The sequence below is a fragment of the Rhinolophus sinicus genome, linkage group LG15 (assembly GCF_036562045.2).
Source record: "Rhinolophus sinicus isolate RSC01 linkage group LG15, ASM3656204v1, whole genome shotgun sequence".
In the NCBI taxonomy this organism is placed as follows: Eukaryota; Metazoa; Chordata; class Mammalia; order Chiroptera; family Rhinolophidae; genus Rhinolophus; species Rhinolophus sinicus.
The window spans coordinates 44,505,375-44,518,385 of NC_133764.1; the positions used below are offsets into that span (position 1 = coordinate 44,505,375).

At 41.0% G+C, this 13,011-nt stretch overlaps 1 protein-coding gene across 5 annotated transcripts in view; it reads right to left on the bottom strand.

Moving 5' to 3' along the window:
• Nucleotides 1-5,161: 5,161 nt before the first annotated feature.
• The window catches only part of B4GALNT2 (beta-1,4-N-acetyl-galactosaminyltransferase 2 (SID blood group)), a 30,146-nt gene continuing 22,296 nt past the window's right edge, over nucleotides 5,162-13,011 (bottom strand). For 2 of the 5 annotated variants that reach the window (XM_019740561.2, XM_019740559.2), the window contains exons 8-11: nucleotides 11,619-11,806; nucleotides 10,741-10,881; nucleotides 8,645-8,864; nucleotides 6,818-8,062 (exon numbers count right to left, since the gene is read on the bottom strand). In XM_019740561.2, coding sequence (XP_019596120.2) covers nucleotides 7,857-8,062; nucleotides 8,645-8,864; nucleotides 10,741-10,881; nucleotides 11,619-11,806 — 755 coding nt within the window. In that variant the 3' untranslated portion in view covers nucleotides 6,818-7,856. Of the gene's footprint in view, nucleotides 5,295-6,817; nucleotides 8,063-8,644; nucleotides 8,865-10,740; nucleotides 10,882-11,618; nucleotides 11,807-13,011 lie in introns of those variants that run through there. The other 3 variants (XM_074320013.1, XM_074320012.1, XM_019740560.2) reach the window with 2 other exon arrangements.

The following is a 13,011-nucleotide window of genomic DNA, read 5'->3' on the forward strand; positions in this document are numbered from 1 at the left end:
GAGAGTCCCTTTTGGACTTGCATGCGTTTTAGTAAGAATGTAAATGGATATTTCTCCAGGTAAATCTGGCGGCAGATAAAATTTTATATGCCATTTGGCTCAGCAATTTCACTTTTGGAACTTCGTCCTAAGAGACTACTAGAACAAGTGCCAAATATCCAGGATATTCTCAGCTGTGTTGTTTATAATAGTAAGAATAGAAAATATAGGTCCACCGGTGAAAATTGATTAAATAAATATTGACAATATCTATACAATAAATACTTAGGGGATAAGTTACTGTATTAAATGTGAAAAGAGATACAGGCCTAAACAAAACAAACCAAAACAAAAACAAAAATCTGCTTACTAATTGGTATGTATAATAAAGTCCCACTTATATACAAACAGAAATGCTGTATACTTATGTAATAAACATTTGCCATTTATTTGCCCTGTGTCATCTGACTGACTCCCTTTCTTGAGGGATTCAACATTGTGTGGGTCTGGGTGACAGTAGGGCTGTCCCCAAGATAGACATACTCTTCAGGCTTCTGGCAGACAGACTGAAAGTATGTGTCCTTAGCTTGGCCAGTTGGATTTAGAATCCAGAAGCAGGTACGTTTTAGAATTTATTCTTCTGCTTGGGGTGGCTGTGATACCCAGGGTCACAGGACCAGTGATGGCAGCCATACCATGTCCACTGGCAGCAGAAGTGGAGTCCTAACCAGACTGTTCAGTATCCTGACCTTGGCTGGGTTTCTGGTCGCCTATTTCCCCTTTATTCATGCCCATTTTTCTGTAATTGGCTTTCCCTCTGATTCTATAAGCTATCTGACATTCTTCCAATAAGTCCATTTTCTGCTTAAGGTACTCACAGTCTGTTTCTGTTTCATACAGTCAAGAACCTGCTTAGCCTAAATCCAAAAAGCTCTGTTGATGACAGTTATCTCTGGGGAGTAAATTTATGAGTAAAATTTTCTGTATTGCTTGAAAAACCTGTATATTGTCAGAAGAAACATTAACGATTTTCCATTTTGAGGACCGAACCAAACTCCCCTTGAGTTCCTATGGTGAAATAAGGGTATGCCTCCATTAAGGCTGGAGTGACTTAATATCAACTTTAGCATCTCTGGACCTCAGCTTTCTGTCTATTTCCTTCTTACAAGGGCTCTGTGAGAGTGTATTGAAATTAAAATTTCAAAAGCTACTGTAGAATTCTTAAAGGGTGATGATTATGTCCTTTGGAAGAGTCCTGGAGATAGTTCTTCTCTCCTTTATGAGGGTAAAGGAGTAACTTCCTCTTTCTGCCACTCTCTACACTCCCATTCCGTAGATTTTCTTTTGCAGTTCCCACCACCTTCTTTCTCAGCTTGAGAAAAATCCTACCAGCCCAAATGAGGCCCTCACTGAAACCCCTCTACTCATGCGTTACTCAAGTGGCATAAAAGGATTATCTATCTCCCCTACAGCTTTTGTCATTACTTGCTGGAATTATAGGTGATTGCGTTCTGGGCACAGTCTCTCCCATCCTTCCTCCCTCCCCTCCTTGACTGGGCTGTGAATTCCGTTAGGAATAGGGCCCAGGACTTCCTGAATTGTGAATGTGGCTAGTACCTTACCAGACACATTCATTGAGCCCAGGTGAACTTAGGAGGAAGAACTTTCTAGTTTTGTGTTCAGAGACCCTTTAACATCACATTTATTATTATTTTTTATAACAGAGAAAAGGGAGGTAATACACATAATCTCCCTGCCCCAGCATAACTAGTTTCTTTTAACATGAAACCACAGTGCATGCCATCCCAAAGATGACATCCCATGACATTTTTGAGAATAGACTATAAACCTCCACAAGGTGGCCCCTGAAGTGTGGGGGAGTCCAGGGCTCTGCCTGAGGTGGGGTTAGCCTGAGGGGGAGTTAGCCTGAGGTCTGAACTGCAGCAGAGTGACCCCGGAAAGTACAATGATGCCAGGGGTTAAGAAAAGAGGGCTAAAGTGCAGGATAAGGGACTTTAAGAAAGTAACTATCAAGGTTACGTCAATTGGTTTTCTTCATTCATGCTGAGGCCCCTCAAAATGATCTGGGATAGAATCTGCCTTGCTCTGCGTCCTCACCACCCAGGCAGGTAATATCTGCCACAAATCCTCGCCTTAGTCTTGGGAGCTCCAGCAATGCCAGGCAAGTTGTCAGCACCTACTGGTGCAGGGAGACAAGTGATGCCCTGAGTCTCCCAGCTTGTCCCACCCAGCCCTTAAGCCCAGCCCCCTACTCTGGACCTGGCATTCCCCAGGCTCTGATGGGAAAGTCTGGCCACTTACTTATTTTGAACAAAGCAGCATCCACATTTTAATTTTTTCTTGAATGTTTTCACTTTCTCTTTTTAAAATAATTATTTCATTTTTTCAGATTATAAACATAAAACACCTATGATGGAAAAATGTACAAAATGCGGTAAAGTAGAAAGAAGATTTTAAAATAACCACAATCCCAACAAGCACTTTTAACATTTGATGTGTTTCATTTCTCTTTTTAAAATGCATTTTTACACAGTCAGTCTCACTGTATATATAATTTTATGTTTTGCTTTTGCTCCTAACATAATAACAACACGTTACTTAAAAATCTTCTTGCTTTTCTTTCCTTAAAAATATTTAAGTGGGTAAACATGAGCATAATACAAAATTCAAAAGGTATAAAAGGAAACACATTGATAAATACAACTTCCTGACTATAATTTTCTTTTCTTAGAGGCAATTTCTGATACGCTCCTTCTAGGGGTATTTTATTCTTATATAAATATGCATGTATATGCATACTCCTTTTCTTTAAAAAAATCAAAACACTCTTATATACCTTGTTTTATTTACTTAGCACCATACCTTGAGGATTGTTCCATAACAGTACATGTAAAATATATCTCATTCTTTTAAAATGGTATTTTATTTTATCGGGGAAGGGGGTTATCACTTTGTGAGGGGTATAAATGATAAATGTCTAACTATTACAGTGTTTTGTACACATGAAACTCATAACAAAAAATTTTTAATAAATAAAAATTTAAAAATAAAATGATATTTTATTGAGATATTTACATAAAGTAAAACGCAAAAATCTGAACTGAAATCACAATTTTACAAATGTATACACCAGTGTGATCATCACCTACATCAAGATATCAAGCATTTTCATCACCACAGAAGTTCCCTGGTGCCCTTTTTCAGTCATTACTTACCCTGCTCCCCTGAAATCACTACTCTGGTTTCTATCACCAAAAAATGTTTTGCCTATATTTGCATATATATATATATATATATATATATATATATATATATATACACATACACACACACACACACATACTGGGAGTGCCAAAAAAATGTGTACAAGTGGACACTTTGGTCAACGTTGCTCAAGCAGTAGTTCGCCGTAATCAGAAGTGTCTGGACACTGATGGTAAAACTACTTTGAGCACCTCTTGTCATGGCAGATGTCAAACATGATGTGTGTTCATCTTTTGTTATCAGTATATATTGAGTATTACAATTTTGATGCAGTTTTCCTTTCTTACAATGTGTATATATCTTTTTGGCACTATATATATATATATATATATATATTTATATATACACACTTATATATTACATAATATATATTTACACTTTATATAGGAAGTTGGACAATTAAGTTTGTGGACTTGTTGCAACAATGTTGCTAAACTTTCTTGATATCAGAGAATTATTGGACAAACAGTTAACCAAGCTTACTATTTGGAAGTGCTGAAAAGGCTGCGTGAAAAAGTTAGACGACCTGAACTTTTCACCAATAATTCATGGCTCTTGCATCACGACAATGCACCAGCTCACACGGCACTGTCTGTGAGGGAGTTTTTAGCCAGTAAACTAATAAGTGTATTGGAACACCCTCCCTACTCACCTGATCTGGTCCCCTTTCTTTCTTTACTCGAAGATAAAGGAAATATTGAAAGGAAGACATTTTGATGACATTCAGAGCATCAAGGGTAATATGACAACAGCTCTGATGGCCATTCCACAAAAGTGTTCCAAAATTGCTTCAAAGGGTGGACTAGGCACTGGTGTCAGTGCGTAACTTCCCAAAGGGAGTACTTGGAAGGTGACTGTAGTGATATTCAGCAATGAGGTACGTAGCACTTTTTCTAGGATGAGTGCGTGGATTTAATTGCCCAACTTTGTATGTAAACGTTATGTTTAGCAAAAGAAGCCAGATAAATGATACCGTTTGTATAACATAATATTTTCGAAATTCATCCAGGTCACTTTATATAACAATAGCATGATTTTTATTGCTGAGTAGTATTCCATTGTATGAATATACCACAATTTCTTGGTTCATTCTCCAGTTGATGGACATTTTGGTTGTTTTCACTTTGGGGCTAATATAAAGCTATTATGACCGTTCTTGTGAGTTTCAGTTGCTTCCCATACTTAATAGGTTGTATTGTTAATCTTTTAAATTTAGCCATTCCAGTGGGTGTATAAAGATCTCTCCTCGTGGTTTTAATTTGCAGTTCCCTGATGGTTAATGAAGTTGAACATCTTTTTTTTTTTTTTGTAAACACGCTCACTAGCCATTTGGATGTCTTCTTTTCTAAGTTTTTCTTCAAGTATTTTGCCCACTTAAAAAAAATTGTCTTAATTTTATTAATTTATAGGAATTCTTGTTCTATTCGAGATGTGAATCATTTGCCAAATATTTGTATTACAGATATTTTCTTCCAGTCTGTGGCTTATCTTTTCACTTTCTTAATAGTGCCTTTTAATTAGCAGAAGGTTTTAATTTTGATCAAGTCAAATGTATTCATCTCTTTTTCTGTTGTAATACCTTCTGCGTCCTTGCATGCAGAGAGCTGGGGTCTTTCTCCAAGAGCATGGCATGTGTGGTTAAACAGATTATTCAGTTACATAATGAAAAATTTGATAATCTGCTGGTAAAATTTAAAGTGGAATGAGGATGTCGATTTTATAGGTGACTTGTTTGAAGCTGGAGCAGGAAGGCTGAAGGGTATAAAGCGATTGGAGCATCCAAGCAAAGGATTAAGAAAAAGCTATACACAGATATGAATCCTGTGAAAGTCATTAGATGTAGGGCTGTGCAGAAGAGACGGAGGAGAGAGCAGTGACCTCCTGGGAAGCTGGTGATCCTGAAACTGTTGCTGGTGTCTGCAGTACAGACTATGTGCCTCTCAAGACTGTAGAATCTCAAGAATGGGAAATGGCAGGAACAAAGGAGGGTGTTGGTGCGTTAGTGACTTCATGTGGTCTTCAGTATGGTCCTATAAGAGAGACAAGTTTGGGGCTGAGCCTCCCTGTTTTAAAGCATGTGTAATATGGTTTTGCTAGGAGTGGCTTGTAATCCAAGTTTCCTGGAAGTCCTATACTTTGAAGCCTTGCAGGGCTGGAAAAGTTGAATTCTCTACCCCAAGAGAAATGACCAGCAGAAACAGGAGACTTAGCCAGGGACCAGTTTGAGCAAAAAGACCAGCCCACTATGGCATTGCAAAGCTTTAAGCATTTTCTGCCCACAATGAGGAAAAACCTGGGGGCAAAGAACAGATTATAGATGGTCTCTCTGTACCTTAGATGACTATTTTGAATAACCTCAAGACAGAGCCTATTTAACTGTGTGCCAGAGGACAGGCAAGGTGTAGAGGCCTGTGGTTACCGAATGGATTTCCCAGTCTCCAAGACTATGTCTAGACAAGATGTCTGGAATTGACTGGAAGTGACAGAAACCCCATACGTTTTTTAAATCTCAATTGGTAATTCCGTTTCTTTAAAAATCTGTTTGATAATTGCTAGTGAGTTTTAACTCCTGTGGCCATCCCAGGCTTGTGAATGTTACTGATCTCAAGGGGTTCACCACTTGGGGAGTTCTATTCAAGAACTAGATGTGGGGCCGGCCCGGTGGCTCAGGTGGTTAGAGTTCCATGCTCCTAACTCCGAAGGCTGCGGTTCAATTCCCACATGGGCCAGTGGGCTCAACCACAAGGTTGCCAGTTTAACTCCTCTAGTCCCTCAAGGGATGGTGGGCTGCGCCCCCTGTAACTAGAAACGGCAACTGGACCTGGAGCTGAGCTGCGCCCTCCACAACTAAGACTGAAAGGACAACAACTTGACTTGGAAAAAAGGCCTGGAAGTACACACTGTTCCCCAATAAAGTCCTGTTCCCCTTCCCCAATAAAATCTTAAAAAAAATAAACTAGATGTCTTTGTCATTAGGTAGTTTTATTTACTTGCAGCAACTAAAAGAGATGGGAGATTCACATCCAAAACACTGTCTCCCAGAAGGTAGGTTTAGCCATTGCTTATACACTATTTCTTTAATTAATTATATGTTGGTTTCATCTTTGCAATTGGCTAGACTTATTTGGTTGGGTTAGGGTCAAGCTCATCTGGTTACAGCTACATCTACAAAATACTGTGCTACATTTTAACATGTAGCAAGAATTGCATTTAGTAAGAACTGCCCAGACCTTGAGACCTTTCTAACATTATTGAACACAAAATGCATGTGCTATTGCATGAGGTGATTGTGGCTATTAGTTGAAACTGGAAAAGCTTTTGCAATAGAATCTTTATGACAACAATGGAATGAGGTATGTGTGTTCGATTCCTGTTTGGGAGAATAAAAAATGATTGCCAGTCTATATACACATCTGAGAAATACTGAATTAAAGTTAAATCAATTTCTTTACAACAGGACTTCTCAGAGCCTTTACTATGCTAATGCGAATTGCAATTTTCCAAGAGGGAAATACAGCATGCAGCGTTTTTCAAAATTATTTGACCACCGAAATAGTTTTCATTAAGTTTTATTAATATCTCACAGACACATCTTCAGAGATCCTAGGAAAGAGTGGAAACCATAAAGGCAGGGCTAGATCCATTATTGTAGAACCTTCTGACTCCTAAGATAACAAAGAGCCTTCCTCAACAACATGTGATGGCTCCATTCTGTAGATGACATAGGTCTTGAGTGGTCAGCAACTGGTCTCAAGTCCCTGGTATTCAGTGGCTTGTCACTGCACTTACACTGTTTGTCATGGCACTTTAGCACGGGGTCCAAGTTCAATCTATGGCATTCTGGAATGTGTCTTTGTGGTAGTGAGTCTGATGCCAGGACAACAGTTGTTCTGGTAGACAGTGGACTACCCAGTGCTCTCCTCCCTCCCTCTGACTGCCTGAATCCCACCCACCTTCTGGGCTCCAGCTGAGCTCACTCCACAGAGCCTTCCTCAGCTGCCTGGGCTGTGGTGACTTCTCCCTCCTCTGAGCCTCTGATCCTGGCTGCCCAATGATGCTACTGGACTGAACTGAACCAGGCTGCAACCTCCTCAAGGCAAGGACCCTGGGTTATTCACATTATCTGAGTCACGAGGTAAGACAAAATAAAAATTTGTCGATGAAGTGATGCTAGAGATAAGGCTTCTGATTGTGATAAATTGCCACCAATTAACCCTCAAGGACCCAGCAAGCCACCATTGTTTTGATCGAGGATACCAACCCATCATATACTCTTTCGTGTGAGATCTGAGGAAATGATAGGGGATACAGTATGTGCAAATGCTTCATAAATGGTAAGGAATTATACCAATAATGATTGTTATTAATATGTCTCCACTGCCCTGATTGGTGATTGGTCCATTTCTAATGACCCTGAGCCTTCAATTAGTCTTTCCAGTAACTGAGCCTGACCCATATGCCCCACCCACTAGCTGGTTTATTGTAATGTTCATCTTTTCAGGAGTCCATTTTTTGGTAGTCTGACCACCTGTCCCACTGTTTCAGATACCCACAATCAGTCGGCCTAGCATGTTTCTGATGCCCAGTCACCTTTATGTGGAGCATTGGAGATGGTTCTTGAAATAGTGGAGAGCCAGCTTGAACTGGACCTGGGCATTGGTGTTGGTCCGGTATTTTCTGTAGGTCTTCTCCAAGGTGGCCAGCTCTGAGTCCGTCACTGGAGATTGGGGCTGGTGACCTATAATCACATCTGAGCATGACCCCACGAGCAGGCTCCCAAGCCCATCAATAAAGAACTCTGTCAAGAGAGGAAGAGCACAAGAAGGAAATGTGAGTTTCAGGCTGAGACCCAGGGCCATATTCCAGGTCTGAGAGGAGAGCTGGGTGAGGAGACAACGTTTATACCCCTGGGGAAGGTCAGTCCCATGCAAAGCCACCTGCCCATGCTGGTGAGTTGGAAAGAAATAAATAAGCTCATTTTTCAGACAAAGATATGGGTAGAGAGGCAGAAAGACACAAGTTAGCTTTGGACAGAACTATGGTCTCCAGGACGGAAGGAATAAGAGGGAAAAGAGAGAGGGCAGTTGACCAGTTGCAGTTAAATAGAAAAAGATTTCTGGAAAACAAGAATAGGAAGCAGGGTGGGAAAAGATGGAGAGAACAGAGCTGTGGGGAAAGGAAGGGGAAGCTTGTCTCAGGAATAGCCTGTGGGAGACAAGAAGTCAAAGAGAGGGTAAAGAGGGCTTTCAGAGAGACCATGAGCTCTCTAATTTGGGGTGAAAGGGGAAGGAAACCCATTGTTGCTGGACTAGCCACCATGATCAGTGGAGCATAGCCCTTGAAAGAACAAACTTCTGAGGTCACTTCATAGCCTCTTCACCTGAATGAGCCACTCGTTGCAGGCGGGGGTCAAAGCCAACCCTTTGAAGTCGTTCTGTGTGGGCCAGGAAGAAGTTGACAACGCCACTGGTCACCACGCAGTTGGGGAAGCCATCCAAAGGCCGGAAAGACCCTGACCTCCGGTGAAGACAGTCCCCATTCTCACTTTGCTCCAGAAACAGCTTAAACTGGAACACGTTTCCAAGCACACTGCCGCCCACCTAGCCCGTGGGCAGAGAAATCCATGTTAGAGAATACAGACACAATAGCCATGTTGCCATGCCAGGAAGCCTCACTGGACTGAATCTTGGTTACAACAAGAATCACACCTTTTCTATATCTACCCTTGATACTGTCCCTCAGTTACTCTCTTTTTGGTGTTGCAGCCACAGCCTTCAGCACATACTGCTGACTCCTTAGATCTTTCATTCCTGTTTACCCCAGAAAATCTTTTTGATGGGAACAGAAAGCACTGACATCAAATCCAAAGGGCAGAGAACTTCTCTGCTCTGCTTACCCTACAGCAAAGCAAGCTCACTGTTTTCAGAAGAAGCTAACTTACTCCCTCCCATTAGGAGCAATTTGGATGCAGGCAAGAGGCAGCCTGAGTACGCAGTGGTATGTGCTTGGAGTCTCCACTAATGGGGTTCTTGTAGCTTCTTGCAGTTAGTCTCAAGCTGCCTCCCTCCCATTCTCTGCTCCAGGCTCACCTCTCTGAGCAGCCATCCATGCACTCATGGGAGACATGTGCATTTATCGTATGTCTGAGCCCAAGCCAAACAGCACAATCGACTACATCTATTCCTGAGCCATCATAATCATCAGGGTGGCACAGCGAAGTCTGCTAATCGTCCCCCATCACCTATTCTTTCCTTCTTTCATTTAGTAAATGAACCCTCTGAGTTTTAAGTAAACTAAATTAAGATACAGCCCACTATCCAACTAAAGATGGAATTCCCCCACTTCCCTTGCAAGGTCTGACCACGTGGCTAAGTCGTGCCTGATTTAAGATGGATGTCTGCAACTTCTAGATCACATTCTTAAAGGAAAACCATTTGTCCTCCACTTTCTCGCTCCCTCTTTCTTCTGGCCATGCAGCCAAGGACCACGTGGATGGAGGAGCGACAAGTGAAGGAAGCTAGTCCAGGATGAACTTGGAAGCAGAGTCAAGTGCCAGCTTGGATTTTGACATGAGCAGGAACTACACCTCCTGTCTCATTTATGCGATTGTGACTTGGTCTTTAGAGAGTAGCCAAGGGAACTCTTAGTCAATCTGTTTTGGGGACTGTCCACCTGAAGTAAGAGTTAACTGTGGTCACAATGCCACTTACCTTCTGGTCCTTTTTCTTGCTTTTTTGAAAACAGCTTTATATCTATATATCTTTGCTGTATTAAAATTGTATACATTTAAGGTATATGGCTTGATGTTTTGATATATGTATACATTATGAAAAGATTACCACAATCAAGCTAATTAACATATCTGTCACCTCTACATAATTACTATTGTGTGTGTGTTGAGAGGATTTAAGGTGTATCCTCTTCCCAAATTTCAATACAAGTAGTATTGTTAATTATCATCACCTTTTTCTTGTCTTTTCTATATGTGGATTGACTTTTGGTGTTTTTATTACTTTCTTTTTTTCAAATGTCATTAGGGATATGTGTGCTTTTAAAGCTTTGTACCATTTTCATTTTTTCAAGTGGTGTGTGACAGAACCAGAACACTGCTCTTTTTCATCTCACATTATTCCAGGAAGAAAGTTAGAAGTGATACATTAACACACCATTTTGAAGATGAAACAATGGTGAATTGGGGCAGGGGTATAACTTACTCAAAGGAAAATAAATATGGAGGCAGAAACAGAACTTGTCCATCTCCTGACTCCTGGTGTGATGGTCTCAGCCTCAGAGCTTTGCTGGCTGTTCACTTTCTACATCAGGTCCCTCTCCCTCACCTTCCTTCCCTCTCCTCTTCTCTTTCTTATTTTCTTCCCTCACATACAAGTATGTTCCTGTCTTCTCTTCTCTTCCCTTTCCCTCTCTCAGCTGTCTCCACAGATTGCAACCAGGGTAAAACTGGCAACTCTCCCTTACCACATCCAGTTCAGTTTTCTCCAGAACATCCACCAGCATCTCAATCTTGGTATTCTTGTTGAAGAGAAAGTCATCGTCCACCCAGAGAACATATTTGGTGGTGACCTGAGATATGGCCAAGTTTCTACCAGCAAACCAACCCTGTAGGTGGAATGAGATTAGATCTGTGGTTGCCTGATCTGACTACATGTTAGAATTATCACCTGGGGAGCTTTCTCAATTCCCAATAGTCAGGCTGCTCTGTCTCAACCCCAGACAGTGGTTGAGAACCACTGGGTTAAAGGGAGTCCATGTCTCAGAAACAATGAAAGAAGGACAGTGACTTTCTGGACCAAAGACTGAAAGACTAGAAAGACTTCCTTGGCCCTGTGGCCAATATAGATGGATTGAAGTCTTTTTTCACCTGATAGTCTCTGTGACTCTCCTTCCATTTCCTCTTATGTTGCCTGGAAGATGTTGGAGGGTGGGAGACATTCTGGTATGTATAATATCCATTTCCTTCTGTGTACCCTTGAAGGAAGGTGTGTGGGGGAGAGAGAGACAGCGAGAGAGCTAGGGATCTTAGGGATGAGAAGTTTCTCTGCTGTTGGATCTAAATGTCAGGAATTCTTGGGATGTCAAATCACTTAGAAGGAACTCAATCAACATCAAGTGTGAGAAAGGCAGATCAACCATCCCATGAACATAGAAAAGCGAGAGATCTGATTTCTCTGTGAATTTGGAGTCAATGAGGAACCTCAGAGGAGAGTCCCACCCCTTCCTACTCCAGGACCCTGCTTCCTTGGGAAGGCCACTGAAACACCTCATCCAGGGTAGAACCTGACTCTGGGCCCTCTTTTCCCAGGATCCAAGTGTCTCCCCATCTGGGAGAGCCATACCTTCCCAAAGGGCATGATGTAGTACTCCACGTGGCTGTCATTAATTTTCAAGGGCTCCTTGCTGTCATCAGCCACAATCACGGTCAGGTCTGGGTAATACTCACGAACACTCCTGAGCATGGTTATGAGCTTGTGGGGACGGAGGAATGTTTTGGTAGCAATGGTGACCAGGTCTCTGAGCTTCCTCTCTGGGCAAGAAAGGGCGGGTGTCAGAGTTCTGTGTTTCAAGAAGCTTCACTGTCTTAACTTGCATTGTTCTAGTGGTTTCTTTATGCCACAACTTCTCTGTTTGTGGGCCTCATGCCTCAGTAGGTGCTTAATAAGGGTTTGTTCATTGGATTAGAAAATAAATATATTTAAAACATAACCAATGTAACCAATTGGTTGAAATTTGATCTATCTTCTATTCTAGAGGTCTTTTCCTGGTTCTGTTGGCTCCACTATGCCATTTCCTACTTTCAGTTTGAATACTTTATTGTATACTTGCCTGTCAGCACTTCGCTTGCATCCTGCTTCCATTTAATACTAGGAATGGAGATGCACAGAGCTTTGCCCATCAGTATGGAAGGTCACAGGGACCAAAGAGAGGAGAGAAGATCTAAAGGACTTGAGACCTGCCCCTACCATCAGCTGAAACGCTTAGAGAGAAACCTACTTGGACTTTATGCTCAGGAAGACACGAGTGGAAACAGGTCTACTTGGAGATTGGAAGGTTGGGACTAGATTGTTCAAGACCCCAGTATAAGAGGGCGGACTAGGAATCTGGGGATACTGGGAATAGAAGCAACTGTAAAGCTGTGAGATAGGAAGGAGTCTAGAGAGAAAGATAGAGACAGAGAGAAACAAAACAAACAAGCAAGCAAAACTCTCCTACTTAAGAGTCGCTCACCAAAATTCCAAAAACTCAAAGGAAATTAGTATGAAGAACAACAGCCACCACATCTACCATGTGCAGATGAACCCACTCCAGAGAGACTAAAAATAACAGAGACATCTGAAAATTATTTAAAATGTGAATGTTTAAAATCTTTAAAGCAATAAATAATAGAATCACATATATTAAAAAAGAAAACATGAAACAAAAACAGGTATAAATGAAATGAGAATATTTAAATATGAAAAACACTTAAAATTATTGAAGATCAATATTAAGAACCTAAATGGAGACATGACTTGAAATGTATTAAAATGTTATAAAAAGCATAAGAAAAGGCTATGAACAACTCAATGACAAAAAAATGGCGATTTTACCTCAAATGGATACTTCTATAGAAACATTTTGAAATGGATTTAATGTACATATAGATTAATAACCGTTAAATACATAGAATTATGTTTTAAAATTTCCTGATATTTTAAATATCACCTGATAAAATTCAATACTCATTCATAA